The 25,221-nt window shown below is 44.8% G+C and overlaps 1 protein-coding gene across 1 annotated transcript; it reads right to left on the bottom strand.

Moving 5' to 3' along the window:
- Positions 1–6,004: 6,004 nt before the first annotated feature.
- On the bottom strand, positions 6,005–10,079 carry LOC148683619 (uncharacterized). Its single transcript, XM_088656699.1, has 3 exons — positions 9,689–10,079; positions 8,183–8,308; positions 6,005–7,908 (listed from the first exon to the last, which is right to left on the bottom strand). The coding sequence occupies exons 1-3, from the start codon at positions 10,077–10,079 to the stop codon at positions 6,005–6,007; spliced, it is 2,421 nt and encodes an 806-aa protein (XP_088512825.1).
- Between the last annotated feature and the right edge of the window lie 15,142 nt (positions 10,080–25,221).

Here is a 25,221-nt window from a genome sequence, read left to right as displayed (position 1 = left end):
GCTATGTTCTTTTTGTTCTCTTATTCTATATGTTAAGTCTGCAAGCTGTGCATATTCCATCCGCTTAAGTTCCTATTTTTCTTTGGTTGGGACCTCACTTGTTTTCCATTTGGGGGCTTACAAAACACGGGCTGCAGTAGTGGCATACATAAATAACCTTTTATGATGGATGTTATAATGTACTACTGAATGGCTTAGTTTTTGTAAAATATGCAGGGATTTATGATATGCAAAATGAACCATGGAAAGAGAAGGGAAGTCATTGATATTTTAAGAATGTTTAAATGAGTACAGTATTCAAAATTGTAAAACAGAAAATTTAATAAAAATTATATATATAGGTTTAAGGGTCAAGGCTTCCTGCAAAGAACCCTAGATATTGTAACTTTTTCAGGGTGTTAGTTGACTCATTTAGGAAAACTCTTCACAGGGATGGGGAATCTGTGTTGTTGGACTCCAACTCCTATCAGCCCCAACAGTAACTGAAATGGTTACGTAGCTTTTACCCGCTTAGGTGTCTGAACATCACCTAACTGCTTTGTTAGGGCTTGAGTTTGTTCACCTTTGTCATGTTTAGCTGATGGCTTTCACCTTTAGAAGGAGACTTATGGTGGATAACTCAGTCAATAACTACTACAGAAACAGTTTAGCTCTGAGGACCAAATGCTGGAGTCTAACAGCCAGTGATGTAGTGCAGTAGGAGCTTGGGGGAGAACAACTTTGGTACAGTTCTTTCTTTTTTCTTTCTGCGGAAAGTTCAACGTCCATGATCAGGAGTAGTGTCTGCCAGTGTTGTAAAGTGGAGTGGTTATAACTAGAGGTGCATGAATCTGCCAGTTTTGGTTTTTCTTAATCCCCCCCCCCAAAGTCTTAAATTCAGTTCACATTTCTGCACCCTTCTGCAATTTTTTTAAAGTCCTCATGAAAATTTCTCCCATCACATTTTTGTCTGCAATTTTGCCTGATTATACATATTTCTGCAAGCAATTTGCCCTAATATACCGTACTGCATTTTTGTAACTTATTTTCACTAATATGACATTTCTATGCACACTTTCCCCTGATACAGCTTTTCATACCCACTTTTTGTTTGGAAAACTGCATCACAAAATTCAAGGAAGTGCAAATTTCGAAGGATAGCTGTATTTAGATTCACATATTGTTTAGGTAAGTGCTAATTACTTGGGTCCACATGAAAAGTCAAATGGAACCGAGTTTCTACCTCATCCCTAGTTAGATTATAGGGCATGCTGTATTCATTAACCAACCTGACAATAGCCTTTCCTATTAAAATACACAAACGTTCTTCACATTAAACAAATATTGGGGGGGGGGACACGGTTGTCCTACTTTCTGTTGGAGCCTCAACAGCATGTGATATGCCAGGCTGTGCACTCTACATAGTACCTCATGTTTGTAGCTCTATTTCCATCCTTCCTCCATTGAACTCAGGGTGCCACGCATTGGAATGACTGGGTACAGTTCCAATAAGCTTCCAGTGACTTTACAAAATAAACCCAACCTGAGTAAAATAAACCCAACCTGCACGGCTAGAGCTTCTTGCCATTCAGACAAGTGTGATGGGCAGAATATGGTCCTGAGAACACACCATCCCCCAAAGAGGACAACCAGCAGCATGTTCTGTACCTGACCCACAATTCCTCCTTAAAACTCAAGTTTGCATGCTCTTGAAACTCAAGTTTGCATGAGAGCTCGTGGACATAGCTTTGGGAGTCCAGATCCAGTCTTTGCAATGATTCTTCCATTGAGGAACCTCTGTGGCCCATCCTTTATTTCAATGAGCAGGAGCAATGCCAGGCAAGACTTGCTCCAAAATGCTGCTCTTCTCCGACTTGCCCTTAGCTGGCCTCTTCCTTGGCAAGGCCGTCTGCAGAGCTGTTCCCATTTATGGCTTCTTGCTGGGAGCAGCTGCTATCCCTGCCAGCTCATGGGACGGCTGTTGACTGGAATATGCCTCCTCTTGGGCTAAAGCCACATTCGTAAGCCCTGGGGCTCTCTGCTGCAAGGAAGGGTTATAATTTTCTAGACCAAAGGGCAGCTGGGCAAGTTCAGTCAGGATTCACTGCTTAATTCAGAGCAGCTCAGGGTTTTGCGACTATTTCCACAGAATTGAGCATCCTAATCCCCTCAAATCCATGGGGCTTAGATGGTTGAGGTGAGGGTGCTGGGTGCTTTTACCCATGTGGCTTAAAACATTTTGCCCTAATTGTTTTGTTCTCCAACTGGTTGGCCATGCAAGCAAAAAGCTCATGTTGTCAGACGCTTCCTCTGCATGGCAAATGCCTCTCTTCCACTCTCTCGGCATGTGGTTTCGGGGGGTCTGCAATCTGAGCTTAAAGGGCCGGCCCTGCCAATAAGGCAGAGTTGAAGCCACTGCCTCAGGTCGCATCCATACCATACTTTCAAAGCACATGTCTTCCCCTCAAGAATCCTGAGAACCAACCAAGGAGGAATGGCAAATCAAAGTAATGAATTATTGCAATTTGGCCAAGAAATATGAGGAAGTAAAGGGAATAAAGAAAGAAGATAGTGCGAAAAATTGGAAATCATTTATGGATTATATTAAGTGCCAGGCGGAAAAACCAAATCTATTACAGGATTGTTAAACGCTCAAATGATAACATGGCAGAGAGAGAGGAAAAAGAGAAGAGAAAGGAACAGGACATAAAAGGAAAGAAATAGGAAAATAGGATAGAAAGAATGTACAAAAAGTTGTAGAAGATCAGTAAAATAAATGGTATGTTGTTGGAAAAGAAACTAAAAGGTGCAGATACAGATAAGAAGGAAAATTGATAAGACAGTTTAGTGAAGGTTGAGAAGAAGGGGAAGGGGTGGGGGGACGGGGGGAAATTAATAAAATAAATTGGTAAGGATCTGATGTATTTTAAATGTTGACTAACTGAATGGACGTATATGTGTATTTCGTTGTTTTTTGTCTTTTTTGTTGTTGTTTTTTGTTTTTTACCTTATCTTTTTTTGTATATTTGTAGATTTTGTGTAATGATTTGCAATAACCAATAAAGTTTCTATTAAAAAAAAAAGAATCCTGGGAACTGTCATTTGCCCCTCACAGAGCTCCAGTTCCCAGCACACTTAACAAAGCTCCGGTTTCCTGGATTAAATGCATGGTGTGGGTGATGACTAAATCTGAGCAATTTGTGTTAGTATTTTTGGAAGAGGCATATGCAGATTCTGCCCTTTCTTCATCTGGAAAATGAGTCCACTGTGGATAGCTGCTCAATTTGTTCTGGTTTGCAAAGTGTTTTGAAGAGGTGGGTTATATAACACCTGAAACTTGTACAAGCTTTTCTTGTCAGGCACTAGGCAAGGGAATGGGCCCCTCGCTGGACATCACAATGACATCAGGGCACCTTTGGAAAGAAAACGTTTTTGGCTGCAGAGCAAAAGCTTTGGAAGCTCCTTTCAAAGAGCTATTTCATATGGCACCTGAAAGCAGCTTTGCAGGCAAAGGTTAGCAGTGCCTCCAAACATCCTTTCAGCTGAGCCAGATTTTTTTTTAACCTGCCCACACCTGGATGAAAAGGTTGGTAGAGGTGCAGAGACAGCTTGTAACTGTATTCAGTGTAACATAAGAATGACCCTTTGGCCTATTGTTGTGAGGTAATCTCAGTTTGTCTGATTAACACGAAAAACACCTTTATCAGTGTCACTGTAACCTTTATGACAACTCCCTTAATGAGAAAAGAACAGATTACTCACTTATTGACTTGTCTGTTAAAAAGGCTACGCTGGGCTACCCATGCTCCGCATTTCTGGTTTGTAGCCTAACAAAATTGGAAAATCTGTGTCAGTGAGCCACAGTGAGACACCCACAAATATGAGTTATCCCTCTCTCTATTTCTTCCTTCCTTCCCTCCCTCTTCCATCCTTGATAAAATACGGGGGGGGGCAGATAAGCCCCACATAGAAAGCCCATCAACATGGGGGGATGACTCTTTCAAATACGGTATTTACCAGTAATTGGGGGGGGGGGAGGCACCTAGGCCTCTAGGAGTTGGCTGCTATGCCTAGGAGTAGGACAATTCAAGAAAGCAGAATGATGCATATGCTATGGTAATATATCAATAGAGTCATAGAATTGTAGTCGGAAGGGACCACAAGGGTCATCTAGTCCAACCCCCTGCAATGCAGGAATTTTTTTCCTAAGGTGGGGCTTGAACCATGGTTGAAATATTATGCTGATATGCAGCAACGCCTCGGAGCCGTCGTGGCTGAGGCCGTGCCTTGCCTCGCCCTCGCCCGCCCTGCCACCCCCTCTCGCCTGCCCAACCCTCCCGTCCTCTCCAGCCAAGCAGGGTAGCCGCCAACGCTGCCAGCCGCAGAAGCACAAGGTGGCCGCTGCCGCCGCCGCCGCCACGATGTCATCAGGCCCGCTGGCCCTGTAGCCCCGCCCACATTCCCACTTCGTGGTCCCTCCCCTCCCGTGCCTTGGCCCCGCCCCTGAACGACCATGGCTTGCCCCCCCCCAGTTTTGATCCTGGCTACGCCCCTGGTTTCCGTGTGCTGCTCTGGTTCGCCAGAAGTGGCTTTGTCATGCTGGCCACATGACCTGGAAGCTGTATGCCGGCTCCCTTGGCCAATAATGCGAGATGAGCGCCGCAACCCGAGAGTCGGTCACGACTGGACCTAATGGTCAGGGGTCCCTTTACCTTTTACCAAGTGCTACTCTGATTTTCTCTCTCTTGCTTTTAACACTGGAAAGCTCCCTGGGACACTGACTTCAAAGGGTGGGATCTTTGCTACTCAGGATGAATGCTTTTTAAAAAATGAGAACAGCCATAATTTAGTAGGTAGAGCAGACTAACATTGATGAACACCCCTGATACCTTCGTATTCATCCCAATTTCTTCCCTTTCCTGATTTGATAGCTATGAGCTCTAAGATAGCTATGTAGCTTATTCTTTATATGTGTCTATTATTATTATTATTTATACCCCCTCCCATCTGGCGCCACTCTGGGCGGCTTCCAACAAATACCAAAATACATTAAAATATCACAGATTAAAAACTTCCCTAAACAGGGCTGCCTTTAAGGTGTTTTCTAAATGTCAGGAAGTTGTTTATCTCCTTGACCTCTGATGGGAGAGCGTTCCACAGGGCGGGCGCCACTACCAAAAAGGCCCTCTGCCTGGTAGCTTTGCTTCTCGCAGTGAGGGAACCGCCAGAAGGCCCTCGGCGCTGGACCTCAGTGTCCGGGCTGAACGATGGGGGTGGAGACGCTCCTTCAGGTATACAGGACCGAGGCCATTTAGGGCTTTAAAGGTCAGCACCAACACTTTGAATTGTGCTCAGAAACGTACTGGGAGCCAATGTATGTCTCTTAGGACCGGTGTTATATGGTCTTGGCGGCCGCTCCCAGTCACCAGTCTAGCTGCCGCATTCTGGATTAGTTGTAGTTTCCGAGTCACCTTCAAAGGTAGCCCCACGTAGAGCGCATTGCAGTAGTCCAAGCGGGAGATAACTAGAGCATGCACCACTCTGGTGAGACAGTCTGCAGGCAGGTAGGGTCTCAGCCTGCGTACCAGATGGAGCTGATAGACAGCCGTCCTGGACACAGAATTAACCTGTGGCTCCATGGTCTATTCATTATATATGACCCCATTGCAAGATGAGTAGCTTTTATACTTGATTTACAATATTGTCTTATTCTTTATATATTTCTATTTTTATTTTCATATATAAATTCATTGCTAGATAAACAAAATATAATTACATTTTTCAAGTTAAAGCAACTGGCAAGTTCTACTGTAAACATTTTTATGTTTAAATAGAGTAAATTAATTTAATCTAATTGAATTAGAATAATTCAAACTATAGTAAACTCACACTGTGGAAGCAATGAGGTTGCTCTAGAATAACCTTACTCTCATTCCTAAAAGAATATGTTGGGGCAAAAGGTAAACACTACTTTCATCAATAGTCTCTGACTCGCCTTAGTCAATGTAGGGAACCTCTAGACCCCTCAGTAACGCCATGGATACCCATACCGATTTGAAATGTTCATTTCCTTCTCACGCTCCACAAAATATTTCACCCTCCCTACGGAAGTCCAGTGTGATGCCTCCTCCCTCTCTCTCTGAGCTTGCCTTTTCATTGCCTCTCGGATGGGCCGTTGTTCTTCAGTTATTGGCAAGGATTCTTCGAGGTCGTCTGGAGGTGTCCTCCAGGGAATAAAAGTATCCCCTCGGTATGGCGGAGAGGCTGGTGGTTGCACTTGCAAGGACTGAGCTCTCGTTGCAGATGATCGGATGTTGCTTAGGAACCTGGGGATTTCACCTGGCACAGCTGGCCGGTGAGGTCGGGTGGGCAGCCTCTCAGAATTGGGGGGATGTGGTCTCCACCAGCTGGGGTGGGGAAGCTGAGAGCTGGATGGCCATCCTTCGTGGGCATGCGAAGCTGATGGCTTTGGCAATGGCTTTGGCAATGGATGTTCACAATGGGTGGGCAGTCTTTGGGAAGAAGAAGAAGATTGCTGCCTAGGAACGGAGAGGGGTGCCAGCCTCTGCGCCAAGTAAGGTGCTGGCCTTGGCAGGGAGGCGGGCTGGGGAGGGGGCACTGGCTTATGCAGGGACTTCAGAGGAGGTATTTCCTGTGGAGCCTGTGAGTTCCCAGAACTACTGCTGGCGGCAGTTACCGGAGGGAGGTTTCTGGTAGCCATGGATGTAGTGTTCTTCTTCCCAAGGGGATGGAAAACTTGTACAGACTCCATCATGTGCCAAGCCAGATTGGTCCTGGGGATTGGCATCAAGTGGCGGTCTTCCAACTTGATCTTTTTCCCTTTAAAACCCGGTGCGCTCCCTTTCACGGCAGCCTTCTCTTTGGTTTCAGGTCCCATCTCATTTTTCTCCAACCCTGTCTGGCAATGTTTGGAGTTTCCTTTATCCGAATTGTCCTCTTCGTTTTTAAAACTTCCCTCCTCTTGAAATGGAAGCTTTCTCTTCTCCTTACCTTTTTTCTCCTGACTAGGATGACTTTCCTTAGAGTCCGTTATGCTTGTTCCCTCTATGCTCAGAAAACACTTGGGAAACTTTGGTGAAGCTTCTGCCTTTGTCAAAGGGCCTCTCCTTTTCCCCTTAATCTCTGGTAATGCCTTTGGCTTCATGGACTTTTCATGGGCGAGCTGGCATTTACTAGAGCCCTCTGGGATAGGTTCCAGAGTGATTCTGGGGAGCTTGGTTAATGTCTGGGACTCAGCAACACCCCACTTTCGTCTCCCTGTCATGCTGATGGCTTTGCCTTCAATTTTCCCGTTCCCCTCGCGTTTGCCTTTGCTTTGGGTGGAATCACATTTTGACTTCTGGGTTTTCTTCAAGGATTTGGGTCTCAGAGGATCTGGTGGAAATGGAAACCCGATATCTTTTAAGATGTAAACTGGGCGCTGGATCAATGGGTTACCCCAGGGCTTATTCAGTTTTGTATCCTGCTCATCTGTTGGAGGAGGTGGCGCCTGTCCCTGTGTTGCTGAGCCCTTTCTGAGTATGGTCACCTCTGCGCTCTTGATGTTTGGATCATTCACCAAGGAATGTGGGTGCTGGGCTTTTGGCACCTCTTTGCATGACTCAGGGGCGTCCGGGATTGACTTTGCCTCTACTCTGAAAGACCTTGTGGACACTGGGGCTAATGACTGGTGGCTCCCCAGGGCTTCCTCTGGAAGGCAGCCCTCCATCAGCACCCCTTCACTGCCTTTGGTTGTCTCACCGGAAGCAAGAGGTGGAAATAGGCCTTCTGGAATAAGCGGCTCCAGTGAAGCAATCAGGGTCTCTATCTCGGGATACTTGGAGAGGAGGTCCTCTGGCAGCTGGAACTCGTCTCGGAGGAGACTTTCTTCATCAGCTGGTTGGGGAGGTGGCGGCGGATGTTCCACCACTGAAAGAAAACAAATGGAAAGCATAGCACTGAGTGTTTGAAGACAAAGAATCTCCTCCGGTTGGCTAAGACAAACTTGAGGAAGTCCAAGACTCCCATAGAGCATCTCCATATTAAATAAAGTTTTAGAATGGCATATGGATCTGGATCCATGTTTATCATGTGTAGATTCTTAGCCGAACTATCAGAAGTGCTAGATTGGGCCATGACATCTAGCCCGGAAAGTACACTTGGAAAGCACATGGTCTCAGTCGCTGTATGTTCCCACACTTACCATTCAGCCCAGCATCGTTGAGCTGGGTTCCTTCCAGTTTTTCTTGTGCTATAGATGCACCTAGGACACCTGTCACTTGGGCACTGACTGTTCCTCTCCCCTGAAGTCCATGTGGGACGTGTACCACTGAAAGAAATTAATCAGGAGAGATCAGTGATTCTACAGACAAGGAAGACCATCAATTAATTAATTCAGTTACTCTTTCTTCTGTCCAGAGGAAGGTAAGTGAAGGCCTTGTTCTCTCCCTAGGGAGGCTCAGCAGCCATAGACTTTCCAACTAGATAATGCACACAACTGTCTAAAGGTGGGTTCAGGGGCTAAAGTGGCCTAGTTGCACTACTGGGCTCTATGTGTTTTCAGTGATATAAACTGGGGTCCATTTTTTAATACACCTCAAATTTCAGTGTTCAGTGATGAAGTGAAAGCGGGGAAACTGAATAGTATGAAGTACCCTGAATCCAACATTGTCCCAGAGGATTATGGGTGGTAGTATATGGTGTGTGGTCTGCTCACATGACATGCTGTTTTGGATTAAGAACATAAGCCCATGAGAGGAGCCCTGGCGGATCAGGCTAAAGGCCCATCTCGTCCAACATCCTGTTCTCAGAGTGGCCAAGCAGATGCTACAAGGAGGACCTGCGTGCAACAGTGTTTCCCCCACTTGTGATTCTCAGCAACTGAGAACAAGGAAGGTAGAATATGGCTGTTGTGGCCAGTAGCCATGAATAACTTCAGCTATGAAATTGGATTGTTTTTCTAAACATACTTGTCTCTCTGCTGCGATAAGAGGTTGTCCCTTGCTATCATAATCTTGCAGCTAATATAAATGGTGTTCCTTCCATACCTTTACATTATGTGATTTGTTTTTATCTTGAAGTGGCAGTTAAACAGCTAAAACTGTTGCCCATTTTCCCATAGTCTAAATCAGTGTTTCCCAACCAGTGTGCCTCCAGATGTTTTGGGACTACAACTCCCATCATTCCTGACCACTGGTCTTGCTAGCTAGGGATGATGGGAGTTGTAGTCCCAAAACATCTGGAGGCACACTGGTTGGGAAACACTGGTCTAAATGATGTGAATCAATAGGGATTAGTAAACCAACTCAATGACTTCATTAAGGATAATACCCTTATAGGTCAGTCCAACTGAAATATAGGCCCCAACCGTTCTACAAAAGGGAGTTACTCCAACCCCTTAATAATTTTGGTTTCTCTTTTCTCAACCTTTTCCAGGTCTCAATTACCTGTTTTGAGGGGGGAGGCCAGAATTGTGCACTGTACAGTATTCCAAATGTGGTTGCATCGTAGATTAGGATAACAGTTTTTGGATATTGCAACTTACTCCGTTCCATAAGAATATACCCAACGCTCACCCACATTGCAGGGCCATGTGGAAATGGTACTAGGAAATGGTACCTACTGAGGCTAGGTTAATTGCCTGGTGAGTTAGATGGTCCCAGACACCCATTAGAAAGCAAACGATCCCTTTACAAAGATGAGCACAGACCTTGTGAAGCTGGAAAGTACCCAGTGGCTGGGGTAGGTTCCAGGGTGGGTTGCTGGAGGACCAGAAGCATTTCATTGTTCGCAGCTGGTGGCATAGGGACAGTGCTACCAATCCGGACGATGGGGTTCCTCTGCTCCAGTGGGATGGGGGCTAATGTTCCATGGTGGTAGAGGCCCACCCCGTCCTGGAAGGAGGTTGGGCGAATGGGACCAAGACCAGGAGGCTGCAGCTGAACCAGCTGGAGGTGAGGTTGTCTATATAATTGATTCATAGGCCTGGCCGTTGCAAAGTCCCTGTGCTGTGTTTGCAGTGGTGCATACAAAGGCACTGAGAGGTGTCCAGTTGTGCCCCACCCATGGAGAGAAGGACGCAGAGCTACTGGGGTGAACATCTGCTGCTGATCATTCTGTACACCCTGCAAGAGAGGTATTTCACCATGAAGGTAGCCCTGGGTGGTGCTGCTGCCTTGGTTTGGTTGGAAGGGCAGAGCTGATCCTTGAGCCCGCAGCCAACCACAGGTCTCACATGGTGCTGATGAGTGGGAGATCCGGCTGTGTTGACATTCTCCCACCATGGAGCTGGCAGTCACTGGGGTGCTCTGAGGCTGGCTGTTGCCCCCTTCGGTCCGCCTGCTGTTCGGAGCCTGATCTGCAACGCAAACAAAGGGAGCAGGAGTGTAAAGATCCCTGCAGTTCCTGATCAGCCTTCGCAAGAATCAGCCCTTCCTTAGCAAAGTGGTTTTCTTACTGTTAGGTCAGCCTCTTTAAAAGGTTGAGGTACCCCTGACCATTAGGTCCAGTCGCAGACGACTCTGGGGTTGCGGCGCTCATCTCGCTCTATAGGCCGAGGGAGCCGGCGTTTGTCCGCAGACAGCTTCCGGGTCATGTGGTGAACCAGAGCAGCACACGGAAACGCCGTTTCCCTTCCCGCCGGAGCGGTACCTATTTATCTACTTGCACTTTGACGTGCCTTCGGACTGCTAGGTAGGCAGGAGCTGGGACCGAACAACGGGAGCTCACCCCATCGCGTGGATTCGAACCGCCGACCTTCTGATCGGCAAGCCCTAGGCTCAGTGGTTTAGACCACAATGCCACCCATGTCCCATGTCAGCCTCTTTACCACTTCTAATTGTTAGGTATTTTACAGACCCTTTTCTTCAGTTCCCTCTCTACTCTTCAGTGCTGCTCTCCATCCCTCCTTAACTTTGGGCCTTAACCCCTCATGAATGCATGCTGCGCTCAACAATGCCCACCTTGTTTGGCTTTCCCCCAACTCGTGTTGCTGGAGGTTCTAAATCTGGAGGATCTTTGAAAAGGGTTGTGGAAAATGCAGGTGGGTGGCCTTCTTTTGCTGCCTTGAGGCCTTCCTGCTATTCTATTATCCCCTAGTATCTGGTTGCTTATGAGATAAAATAGCGGTCTACTCCAAAGGGGATTTGGGCATTTAAGCTGGCATATTTTATCTGAGATTTCCCTGCTATTCTAGTTTATGCAACAAATAATCTCTAGCAGACTTGCCATGGAATTGCTAAAAATATTTAAAAAAATGTTTTTATGGTTATTGTTGTTTTCCCTTTTGTTCCCCCTGTGAACGATGCCATCACCTTTGGCTAGCGCAATAAAGTTTATGAATTGAACTGGTTGCTTATGATCCCATTGGGGAGGAATCTTTGTTCCATCCTATCTCCCTCCCTCTTTCTTCCATGGAGGAATAGCCCCACCCTGCTGCTGTTGCCATAGCAGATTCTGTCTTTCATGCTCTGCTATTCTGTCCACCCCCTCAGGGTAAACACGAGGGTGAATTTTCCCCCAGTGTTCCTCAAATGCACCCATGCTCAGTGTCAATTCTAGTCAGCATCCCATAGTGGGAACCCATGGAACTGAGATCATATGAACCTGTTTGCTCCTGTTACCACAGTAACCAGCAAGATTCTAACTGGCCAGAGAATGTTATGATGCAAAAGGCAGTGCAGAGTCATGGGCAGTTGGCCTGAACTGAAGGTGCCAGGAAGAGAAAGACGTCTGTTAGGGGAACTGAAGAGTAACTGAAGTTATGGCCAGTTTGAGTTGTAACAAGCCCTACTACACTCTCCTTCCATTGTAGGGATCCCCCCCAGTGTGACCAGGTTAATCTGGATACCTAGTGAAGTGACAGGCACCAGCTAAATCTTACACATTTTAAAGTCACCTGTTTATATAATTTGGTGAGATAGGGGTCACAACAGCAACAAAGAGCACTATTTTTCTAAGGACACCACTCCTCTCAAAGAACAATTGCTGTTTCTGGCTCTCAGATGAGAGCAGAATCAAACCAAACTTCTTTTGGCTCTGGATCAGTAGATAATTTATGGATATGTACTTATTCATCTACTGCTTTTCATCCCAAAGTGAATGTTCTGTGCCGTTGCTCCCTGGAAACTCTTGGCTTGTGAGCTGCTTTGGACAAAGTACAAAGTACCTTATTCTACAAAGTGCAATGTAGGTTGACAGTGGTTCCGAAATAATTCTGTGATTTTGAAGGCGCCTCAGATTTGATTGGCACATCTCGTGAAAGTAATATTCAAGACTAAGTCCCATTGAACACTGAATAGGCCTTAGTTGTGGCTTATCTAAACCCCATGGGTGGTACTGGGACTCTGGAGCTTTTTGTGACTGGTGGCTTTTTAATGGAATCCCCCTTTCTCCCTTTTCTCTTATTTCCGCTTCCATGTATGTTGCCTTCTCTAAGTTGTCGAAAGATTTACTCCATTCCCCTGCTATAACAACTTTTCAAATGGCTTCTCTGTCTGCTTCATGGGACTATGAAACAGAACATCTGAACATTAAATGGCACAATTTCCTACCTGCCATGCCAGTATAGGAACACTGAAATAGCACAAATATAAAATGAACCAATGGAGAGCCGTCCTTGCACTTCTCATGGATCCAGTGTCCGGTAAGAAGTGGGCAACGGAACAGCGATGGTACAAAGTTGTTTATTGGTGTCTCTATGGTAACCCTGCAGAATGTGAGGAAGGGGCTAGGAGAATATTAGAATCAGAATCAGATGATGTCATCATGGAAGGTGGAAGAGCAGTCCAGGGGTGAGAAAAGGGTGATCAGTTCACACTACCTGGTTGACAATTCACAGGCTCCCTTCAAATTTTAAATATGGTCATCTAAATTTTCCTTGGGGTGGTGATTTTTGAATGGAAGACCAATGTATTATTATTTTTCCTTATTAAATGCTTGCTCCACATCCTGTTAAGGTCAACACACCTGTAGCTGTGTCCCATCATGTTAAGTATAATGTTTTAATGGACATTGAAATGGAAAATGCTTGTATGTATGTTGCCGAAGGTTTAACTGGAAAATTCCATTGGTCTATATGGAAGCTAAGAAGAGCTATCTGAGAACTGAGAAGGGTTGATAATTAACTGTTTATGTTCTCTGCTAGCTCTTACATGGTGAGAGATGGATTCAATTGCAAATGCAGGCATCCATGACAGACGGACATCCAACCTCTGCTTAAAAACCTCCAAGGAAGGAGAGTCCGCCACCTTCCAAGATAGTTTGTTTCACTGTCAAACAGCTCTTATCATCAGAAAGTTATTCCTGAAGTTTAGTCGGAACCTTCTTTCCTGTAACTTGAAGCCATTGGTTTGGGTCCTAGCCTCCAGAGCAGGAGAAAACAAGCTTCATCTTCCATGTGACAGCCTTTTAGATGATTTGAAGATGGCTAGCATATCTCCACTCAATCTACTTTTTTCCAGGCTAAACATACACAGTTCCCTCAACCAGTCCTCATAAGTTTGGAACAAGGTGAATAGAATGAGATGTGAGACCGATTGTAAAGTCAGTGGAAAATATTAACGTTCACCCAAAGGTGAAAGGCAGAGAGCTTTTAATGGACAAGTGACATGACGGGTACTACCATTTATCTTCAACGCCTCCTCTTCCTGTGACATGCCATGACGTGTTATTGTTGCCACTCTTTTCATGGGGTGGGATTGCTGTAATGGTTTGGCAAAAACAATGCCGTTACGTTCTTTATTTGAGGCTGCTTCTTCCTCTAGCCTTTGGGAGTGAAAACCTTGTTGCAATAAAATAAAGATCAGGCTTACTAGTCACTTTGCTTCTTGCCTGGCTGGTTTCAACTTCTGATTACTTTCTCTGACTGGCAAGCAGACCTTGTGGGATCGGGGTGAGTCCCTCGAGCAAGGGGTGGGCAGTACTGAGTGACCCCCTATTTCTTAAAACACAGGTTATATTGAAAGCCCCCCCCTAAACCTTAAAAGCCCCCTGAACCCTGGAACAGACTACACGCCTCTCCAAATCAGGACATTCAAAATTCCTCTTCCTAATTCAGCTTTCCCTATCAGCACTTGCCACCGTGGTCAGCATACCAGTGTACCGGAAGAAGCAAAGATCACCAGTGTTGAAGCAATGATTCTTCAACTTCATTGGTCTAGTCATGTTGTTTGGATGCCTGATTATCGTCTTCCAAAGCAACTACTCTATTCCGAACTTAAAAATGGAAAGCGTAATGCTGGTGGTCATCAAAAGAGGTTTAAAGACAGCCTCAAGGCAAATCTAAAAAAATGTAGCACCTTAGAGACCAACTAAGTTTCTCAATGGTATGAGCTTTCGTGCGCATGCACACTTCTTCATATAAAATACTAAAAAAATGTAGTCTAAACACCAACAATTGGGAAACACTTGTCTGCAAGTGCTCCAATTGGAGAACAGCCTTTACCAAAGAAGAAGAAGAGTTTGGATTTGATATCCCGCTTTATCACTACCCGAAGGAGTCTCAAAGTGGCTAACATTCTCCTTTCCCCTCCTCCCCCACAACAGACACCCTGTGAGGTGTCATGGGCTTGGAAGATGCTCGAACTCAGGATGCAAGGGAGAAATGTGCTAAGAGGAAGGCATGCTTGGCAAATCCACACCGTAATCAACTCCCACCCGGGAACCAATGACCCCACTGTGGAAGGACGTGTGGATCCAGAATTGGCCTCCACAATCACTTATGGACTCGTTGTTAAAACCGTGTTTATGGAAGACAATCTTACTCAGCTATGAGTGATCGCCGAAGAAGGAGGAGGAGGAGGAGGAGGAGGAGGAGGAGGAGGAGGAGGCAGGGGTTGAGGGGAGTTGCAGTTCAGAGCCCCCAGGGGCCACCAGGTTGAGGGAAGCCGCACCAATTCAATATTAATGCATTTATCTTTGCCCTCCCTTCCCCATACTAAAAGCTGATGAAGACTGCAATTTGAAGTGGACCGCTCACTACATTGCCCTCATATTGAGGCCCCTCTTTCTTTTGTATTTGCATTTCCCTGTGTTTTATTTATTTATTCATAAAAGTTATATACCAGAGATCAGTGGTGTACTGTGGAGGGGCCAGGGCGGCCATTGCCCCGGATGCAAACTTCTGAGGGGGCAATGATTTGCAGATGGTATTTAACTCTGAGTAGGCTTGCTAAGATGTATAAGACTGAATCAGATAAGTGCTGGAGATGCAAAGAGGTGGAGGGAACGTTCTTCCATATGTGGTGGATTTATAAAAGGGTAAAAGAGTATTGGGAACTGATCCATAATGAATGGGAAAAGATGTTTAAAAGTACTTTCCAAAAAAAACCCAGAGTCCTTTCTGTCGGGGATAATTCAGACTGAAATTCCCAGCTGTCAAAAAAGGTTATTTATGTATGCCACTACTGTGGACTGTGTTTTGTTAGCCCCCAAATGGAAAACGAGTGAGGTCCCAACCAAAGAAGAATATCCACTTAAGTTGACAGAATATGCACAGGTTGCAGACTTAACATATAGAATAAGAGAACAAGAAGAACATACGTTTAGAGAAGATTGGAAAACGTTTATTGGATATATGGGAAATAACTCTATACAGCTGAAAACGCTGGCAGCATTAAGATAAATTCAACAGCGTGAATGGGTTTTGATAGATGTAATAATGAAATAATGAATGGTATAGTTTCTGTAAAATATGCAGGGATTTGTGGTATGTAAAACAAACCATGGAAAGAGAAGAAGGGATGTCATTGATATCTTAAGGATATGAAAATGAGTACTTTAGTAAATTATAAAACAGAAAATTTAACTAAAAATTAAACACACACACAAACAAACAAACACATACACACACACACAATTCTGAGAGGGCACAACCAGGCACCCTCCGGCAGGCTCCAGCTTCTGTGGAGACCCCTGCCACAGCGATGCATGTTCTGGTGTTCCCCATCCTTCCCTTCCTGCCTGTCCCCTGGGGTCTCTGTGCCGCGGAACTGTGCCTGGACTCACTGCGGCATTCCTGGCAGAGGCTGGCAACTGTGGAGGCTCTGCACAGGCCAGGCGGAGAGCTATATCCACTTTTCTCATGCTCCTGAGTTCATTAGCTGTTCAGGTATGTCAAATGTCTCGACATACTGTAAACTCACAACGCTTGGTGAGCAGGATGAGCATGAACAGGCCTGCAGGCCACCGTAGGCAATATCCCACAGTCTTTGCTCTAGTGATCTGAAGACTATGTTGAAGCCCATGTGTTCAAGAAGAGATGGGGACAGCCCAATTGAGCAGCTTTTTGGGCGTTGTGCTTGGACCAGCAACTGACGAACTCGTCCTGAGCTAGATATTGGAGCAGTCCTATGCCCAGTTTGAAAACATTTACTACCTTATGCCTGTATTTTAAGGCTACTCACCAGGCCCTGGTCAGTAGAGGCCATTCCCCAGTTTCCAAGAAAATGACTGCGTTAGGCATACACCTGGGGATCTGGAGGAGAGCCCTCAATTATTTAGCCTGGAGATTATCCAGCTCAGATGCTAATCTTCCACTCTAGAGGTATATAGTAATTGGGCCGCTGTCTTTTTCTCGCTTTTTTTTGGGAAAAGATTTTTTTTGATTTTACAAAACAAATCTCACATTTAACACATTTATATTTTAAAATAAAACAAGATCCTTCCAAACATTTGGACTGCCCTCCTCCCCTCCGTGGGTCCTTTATATATCTACGTCAACTATAATTCATCCGCATTATAGTCCTCCAAACTAACCAAAGTCTTTGTACCATTGCAAGAGTTATTGAAGACTTGCCAAAGAGCTCAAGTGATTACAGGGTTCTTTTAAGTAACAGTCTGTATTTGTCCCATTCCCTATTGAAGTTTTGATTTCTGATCTTCCCTATCAGCCTCGCCATCTCTGCATAATCTACCGTAGTAGTTTTTTCTGCCAGTCAGCTTTTGTCTGCATCTTCTGCCCTTTCTCCCCCCCTCCTTTATTCCGCCACATATGATAAAAGGTGCCCTCTTTTCCTTACTAAATAAATTCCTTATTAAATAAATTGCCGTACAATTTCAGCACTCTACATAGCATATATTATATTAAATATACAGATTCCCCACATCTAACCCCATACCCTATTCACCATTTACCCAAATACCCATGTGACTTCCCTCACCCACGTGCACGATGTCCTTCTCGCTACATTAAAACTCTATCATTGTGTTTGTATTTATTCATCACATTAATCAATCCTCCATTCTAGAATCATTGCATCTTAGCTTAATGAACTCAATCAGTACTTATCCAAAGATTCCGATGGAAGTCATATTGTACAATATATTCTTCAACACACTTCCATTCCTTTCTTAATTCTTGTTTTGATTGCATTCTAATTGATGCTGTGACCTTGGCTAGTTCAATATATTCGCAGAATTTAATTTGCCACTCTGACATTGAGGGAGTCTCCTTGCTCTTCCAATTTTTGGCCACGTATAAAAAGACTCTGACCTTGTCTTTAGCGATATCGTCTGAGACTAGACCTAGAAGAAACACCTTAACCTTTTTTGGAAGGTTAATTTTAAAATATTTTTCAATTCCTCATAAATATTATTCCAAAAAGTCTTTATCTTTGCTCATCTTCTGCTCTTTCCATCGCTGGGCAAGCAGCATCCTGGCAGCTGTTGTCATGAACATGAATTTGTTGTTTAGTCGTTTAGTCGTGTCTGACTCTTCGTGACCCCATGGACCATAGCACGCCAGGCACTCCTGTCTTCCACTGCCTCCCGCAGTTTGGCCAAACTCATGTTCATAGCTTCGAGAACACTGTCCAACCATCTCGTCCTCTGTCGTCCCCTTCTCCTAGGGCCCTCCATCTTTCCCAACATCAGGATCTTTTCCAGGGAGTCTTCTCTTCTCATGAGGTGGCCAAAGTATTGGAGCCTCAGCTTCACGATCTGTCCTTCCAGTGAGCACTCAGGGCTGATTTCCTTCAGGATGGATAGGTCTGATCTTCTTGCAGTCCTTTTGACTCTCAAGAGTCTCCTCCAGCACCATAATTCAAAAGCATCAATTCTTCGGCGATCAGCCTTCTTTATGCTCCAGCTCTCACTTCCATACATCACTACTGGGAAAACCATAGCTTTAACTATACGGACCTTTGTCGGCAAGATGATGTCTCTGCTTTTTAAGATGCTGTCTAGGTTTATCATTGCTTTTCTCCCAAGAAGCAGGCGTCTTTTAATTTCGTGACTGCTGTCACCATCTGCAGTGATCAAGGAGCCCAAGAAAGTAAAATCTCTCACTGCCTCCATTTCTTCCCCTTCTATTTGCCAGGGTCCCTCTGTCTTGTACATAGTTGTAAATAAAGCCTTGTAGAGATTACTCAAGGTAGCCATGCGTCGTGACTTGTGGGAAGCATCCTCAGCACCGTTACAGGACCATATAACCCTGGTCCTAAAGGATCTTCACTGGCTCCCAGGATGTTTCCGAGCAAAATGCTGACCTTTAAAGCCCTAAATGGCCTCGGCCCAGTATACCTGAAGGAGCGTCTCCACCCCCATTACTCAGCCCAGACACTGAGGTCCTCCCCCAATGGTCTACTGCTGGTTCCCTCATTGTGAGAAGTAAGGTTACAGGGAATGAGGCAGAGGGTATTCTCAATAGTGGCACTCACCCTGTGGAACAACCTCCCTTCAAGGAGATAAAGAACTACACGACTTTTAGAAGACATCTGAAGGCAGCCCTGCATCAGGAAGTTTTTAATGTTTGATGTTTCAATATGTTTTTATGCTGTAAGCCACCCAGAGTGGCTGGGGAAACCCCACCAGATGGGCAGGATATAAATAATAAAATAAATTATTACTGCTACTACTAAATAAAAGAATATAAGCTTTACCACACACACCCTCGCCCCTCTTTTTCTTCCCAATCCTACCGGTAGGCTGCATATAACACTAATATAGGTAAAGGTAAAGGGGCCCCTGACCATCAGGTCCAGTCGTGTCCGACTCTGGGGTTGCGGCACTCATCTCGCTCTATAGGCCGAGGGAGCCGGCGTTTGTCCGCAGACAGCTTCCGGGTCATGTGGCCAGCCTGACAAAGCTGCTTCTGGCGAACCAGAGCAGTGCACGGAAATGCTGTTTACCTTCCCGCCGGAGCGGTCCCTATTTATCTACTTGCACTTTCGTGCTTTCAAACTGCTAGCTTGGCAGGAGCTGGGACCGATTAACGGGAGCTCACCCGTTATATCTTACACAACAAATGTAATTGATCTGTAGAAATCATAACCTGAAAAAAGAAACAATGCGCTTCCTTTTGTAAACTAAGAAAATCTTTAATAAAAACAAACTGTTCAACTATAAAACTGTTAAAAGGCTATGAGACAATTAAAAGATAATGAAGATAATAAAACAATAAAAGCGAGACTTGCAAGTAGCATTACAACAACTTTGGCTATAGAACTGGAGGTTTCAACAAAGCTACAGCTGCTAACACCATTTTCAACTCCTCACTTGGCATGCTCTGTGACCCGGACAGCAGGAGCAGCAGCCCATGCGAACGGCGAGTGGGCAAGGACTCACCTTAGTCAATGGAGGCAACCTCTAGACCCCTCGGTAACGCCATGGATACCCAGAGGGATTCGAAATGTTCATGTCCTTCTCACGCTCCACAAAATATTTCACCCTCCCTACGGAAGTCCAGTGTGATGCCTCCTCCCTCCCTCTCTGAGCTTGCCTTTTCATTGCCTCTCGGGTGGGCCGTTGTTCTTCAGTTATTGGCAAGGATTCTTCGAGGTCGTCTGGAGGTGTCCTCCAGGGAATAAAAGTATCCCCTCGGTATGGCGGAGAGGCTGGTGGTTGTACTTGCAAGGGCTGAGCTCTTGTTGTAGATGATTGGATGTTGCTTAGAAACCTGGAGGTTTGACCTGGCACAGCTGGCTGGTGAGGTTGGGTGGGCACCGTCCCAGCAATGGTGGGCAGTGGTCTCCAATGCCTAGTGTGGGAAAGCTGCAAGGTGGGTGGCCATCCTTCATGTGGATGTGATCCTGATGGCTTTGGCAATGGCTTTGGCAATGGATGTTCCACCATGGGTTGGCAATCTTTGAGAAGAAGAAGAAGTTTTTTTCCTAGGCAACGAGAGAGGTGTCAGCCTTGTACAAAGTGGGGTGCTGGCCTCAGCATGGAGGGGCGATCAGAAGCAGGATATTTGTTAATTCCTCGGGCTCTGGAACACCCCAGTTTCTTCTCTGTTTCCCTTCCTATTTGCTTTGGGTGAAGTCTGGAACAAAAGGAGAAAGGAGGTGCAGTACAATCATTATTTTAGATGCAGCTAGTTTGTCCATAATGGGGAGCCTTAATTTATTCCATTGTATTATATCCATATTCATACCTTTCCAATCTGACTATAATTAAACTGACCCACCTTGTTCAAATTTTGGGTAATTTGTACCCCCAGATATCTAAAACTTTCTCTAGCTATTGGACTCTTCAACATGGCTGTAAAAGTCTGCTATATATGTGGTGATGTATGAAAAAACGTTACCTCTGCTTTCTTAAAAGAAACAATCCTGAGACCCTGGAGAACTGTTCCAATTCTGTGCATAATATTTTGCCTGCTCTGATAAGGTCAGAGGTGCATAAAATTGTATCATCTGCAAAGAGGCCTGATTTTTGTTCATTTCTGTTTATAACCACTTCTGTACCTTTGGGGGGGAGAGATAAGTTTTCTTTTAAATATAATTGGTAGAGTGGACAGGAAAAAAAGTTTATGTATGCTACCATTGCTGCTTCAATGATTTGCGCCCAAAGATGGAAGAAGGAAATAGTTCTGACAGAAGGAGATTGGCAATCAAAATTAATGGAATATGTGGAAATAGCAAAACTAACCAGAGGAATAAGAAATCAGGGAGGGGGACTTTTTTAAAACAGAATGGTGAAAATTTATTGACTATTTGAAGATATATTGTAAACAAATCAAAACATTACCGGGACCGATATAAACCCATGCAATAAGTGATAATTAAGGGGGGAAATAGGAGGAAAATAAGGGGGAAATAGTAAATATATTTGAATTGGACATGCAGTAATAATAATTAAAAAATAACCACAGAAAGGAGGGAAGGGAAGTCGAGCGGAAAATACATTAGATCTGTAAAGATTTCGGTTTTAAAATATGTAAAAAAACAAAAATGTTTATAACCATTCCTGTATGAGAGAGAGGATTGCATACTCTGATTGCTAATGGTTCTAAAATTAATACAACCAACAGGGATGACAGAGAACATCCTTCCTTCTAAACTACAAGGCACCAACCTTTCCACATAAGGGAGTTATTCCAACCCCTGGATAATTTTAGTTGCTTATGATCCCATGGGGGAGGAATCTTTTCCCCATCCTATCTCCCTCCCTCTTTCTTCCATGGAGGAATAGCCCCACCCTGCTGATGTTGCCATAACAGATTCTGCCTTTCATGCTCTGCTATTCTGTCCACCCCCTCAGGGTAAACATGAGGGTGAATTTCCCCCCAGTGTTCCTCAAATGCACCCATGCTCAGTGTCAATTCTAGTCAGCATCCCATAGTGGGAACCCATGGAACTGAGATCATATGAACCTGTTTGCTCCTGTTACCACAGTAACCAGCAAGATTCTAACTGGCCAGAGAATGTTATGATGCAAAAGGCAGTGCAGAGTCATGGGCAGTTGGCCTGAACGGAAGGTGCCAGGAAGAGAAAGACGTCTGTTAGGGGAACTGAAGAGTAACTGAAGTTATGGCCAGTTTGAGTTGTAACAAGCCCTACTACACTCTCCTCCCATTGTAGGCATCCCCCCAGTGTGACCGGATTAATCTGGATACCTAGTGAAGTGACAGGCACCAGCTAAATCTTACACATTTTAAAGTCACCTGTTTATATAATTTGGTGAGATAGGGGTCACAACAGCAACAAAGAGCATCATTCTTCTAAGGACGCCACTTGTCTCAAAGAACAATTGCCATTTCCGGCTCTCAGATGAGAGCAGAATCAAACCAACTTGCTTTTGGTTCTGGATCAATGTGGATAATTTATGGATATGTACTTATTGATCTACTGCTTTTCCTCCCAAAGTGAATGTTCTGCATTGTTGCTCCCTGGAAACTCTTGGCTTGTGAGCTGCTTTATTCTACAAAGTACAATGTAGATCAACAGTAGTACCGAAATAATTATGTGATTTTGAAGGCGCCTCAGACTTGATTGGCACATCTCATGAAAGTTATATTCAAGACAAAGTCCCATTGAAGAACACCTTAGTTATGGCTTATCTAAACCCCATGGGTGGTACTGGGACTCTGGAGTGGATTGTGCCTGGTGGTTTTTGAAAGGAATCACCCTTTCTCCCTTTTCTATTGCTTCCACTTGTATGTTGCCTTCTCTAAATTGTCGAAAGATTTTCTCCATTCCCCTTAACTTCTCAGATGGCTTCCCTGTCTGCTTCATGGGACAATAAAGCAGAACATCTGAACATTTAGATGGCACCATTTCCTACCTGCCATGCTGATAGGAACGCTGAAATAGCACAGATATCGAAGCTGAGAGCAGTCCGAGCACTTCTTACAGATCCAGTGTCCGGAAAGAAGTGGACAACCAAATGGCGATGGCATAAAATTGTTTATTGCTGTCTCTATTGAAGCTGACCAGATTGGTCCTGGGGATTGGCTTCAAAGGGCGTTCTTCCAGTTTGATATTTTTCCATCCTTCTTGTCAATGTGAGCCTGATGGCTTTGGCAATGGGCTGGAAGTCTCTAGGCAAAGAAGAAGATTGTTGCCTAGGCAGCAAGAGAGGTGCCAGCCTTCGCTCGAAATGGGGTGCTGCCCTCAGCAGGGAGGAGGGATCGGAAGGGGGCACTGGCTTAGGTAGTGTCGGAGTGGACCTGGGATGCGCTTCAGAGGCCATTCTTCAAATTTGTTCCTGTTCCCTCTAGTACAGTACCTCGTATTGTCTCTTTGCTTTCAGCTCCATTTCCTTTTTCACCACACCTTACTACTGTCACCACAGTAACCAGCAAGATTCTAACTGGCCAGAGAATATTATGATGCAAAAGGTAGTGCAGAGTCATGGGCAGTTGGCCTGAATTGAAGGTGCCAGGAAGACAAAGATGTCCGTTAGGGGAACTGAAGAGTAACTGAAGTTTTGGCAAGTTCATCGAACCCTTCCCAACCTGCCATGCTGATAGGAATGCTGAAATAACACAAATATCGAAGCTGACCAGTGGAGAGCAGTCCTCGCACTGCTTACTGAACAAGCGTCCGGTAAGAAGTGGACAACGGAATGGCAATGATACAAAGTTTTTTATTGGTGTCTCTATGGTAACCCTGCAGAATGTGAGGAAGGGGCTGGAGCAAGCATCCCCAAACTGCGGCCCTCCAGATGTTTTGGCCTACAACTCCTATGATCCCTAGCTAACAGGACCAGTGGTCGGGGAAGATGGGAATTGTAGTCCAAAACATCTGGAGGGCCGAAGTTTGGGGATGCCTGGGCTGGAGAATATTCGAATCAGAAACAGATGATGTCATCATGGAAGGTGGAAGAGCAGCCCACGGGTGAGAAAAGGGCCATCAGTTGACCATACCTGGTTGACAATTCATCTTCACAGGCTCCTCACAATTTTTTTAACGTGGTCATTTGAATTTCCTCTGGGGGTTTGTTTGACTGGAAGACCAATGTATTATTATTATTTCCTTATTAAATGCTTGCTCCACTTCCTGTTAGGGTCAAGGCACTACCGTAGTAGCTGAGTCCCATCATGTTAAGTATTTGTCCCTTCCAATCCACTCTTGTACACAGCTGTACTTGCACCCACAAAGATCTCATACATTCACTCAGTTGACACTCTGTTTGTTGTTAAGGCGGTCTAAGAAAGTAAATTGAGGGAGTCTAAGTCAAACAGTCTGAGAAGAACAGGAGGAAGAGGATGAGGAGCCTCTTTCCTCATTTCCTGTATTGTTTTGTTTTTTGCTTTCCTGCCTCCTGCTTCCACCAGGGTAATACCACCTGTCAAACACTAGGATTTTCATCCTTTTAGCCCTTGTGATTTTGTAGGTACTGTATTAAGATACAGCACTGCTCTTTTTGTAACCTGGGAAATAAGATACAGTACTGCAAGGAAGAGGCATCTTCTCAGACTCCCCCTGAAGTCACGGGACATGATGCCTCCTCAACAGAGAAGTTCCTGGTTTAAAGAGGCTCACATGAGCTCCTAAGAATCAATGGAACAGCCAGAGGCATGGAGCACAACAGTTTTTTGTTGTTGTTGCTGCTGCTTTTTTATAGAGTACATCACACCAGCTAGAACACCACTGGTCCACACTCTCTTCGGATTGTTCGGCTCCAGTGTGACCAATGGTCACGGATGATGGGAGCTGTAGCACAATGACATCTGGGTGGCGTTTGTATGGCTAGGGAAAAAACCCAGGATTAAGCTAAAAATCTTGGTTGATAAAAAAGAGAGACGAGGATTCGCTTTGCCTGACTTAAAACTTTATTATGAGGCAGCATGCCTTGTATGGCTAAGGGACTGGATCTTGTTGGAGAACGCAGATCTACTGGACCTTGAAGGTTACACAAACCGCTTTGGGTGGCATGCATACGTCTGTCATAACAAGGCGAAAGCCCACAAGGGATTCACTAGCCATATATTTAGACGATCATTACTCGAAGTATGGGATCGTAATAAGGCCCTATTGGAAAAGAAAATGCCCCTGTGGGTGTCCCCTCTAAACGTATTAGCCATTCGAAAGATCAACATGGATAAGAAGGGCCTTACCTATGAAGACATCGTTATCAGAACAATTTTTTTTAAAAAATATATTTTTTATTAATTTTCCAATTAAAACCAATTATATCACATTCATTATTTCAAATTATACACATATATATATCAATCAAACCGAATGTTATGCCAAATCGTCTAGAGAATTTTTTATTTGGGTTCCCATGCTTCAAGAAATTGGGGATTCCTCGCAACCGTCCACTGCCGTCTTTTTTCTAAAGTTCAAATCGTCCTCCAAGTTCATAATAATCCAGATCTTCCCCTTACAGTCACATAGATGTTTTCCACTTTCAACCGATTGTTTCCCAGCTGCTGAGATAAATATCAAACAAGGTTTCACAAATGTTCTTTCTCCTGTGTGGGTTAATCAGTCCAGCCTCCCCATAAATCTTCTTAGTCTGGAGCTCCCTGTTGCGTCGAAGCAGCGCCATCTTAAAAAGCTCAAATCACTTTCG

This window comes from Zootoca vivipara, chromosome 13 (assembly GCF_965207765.1).
Source record: "Zootoca vivipara chromosome 13, rZooViv2.hap1.1, whole genome shotgun sequence".
NCBI lineage: Eukaryota > Metazoa > Chordata > Lepidosauria > Squamata > Lacertidae > Zootoca > Zootoca vivipara.
Note: the sequence above shows the minus strand (reverse complement) of the source record. Positions and strands in the feature narration are given on the sequence as shown.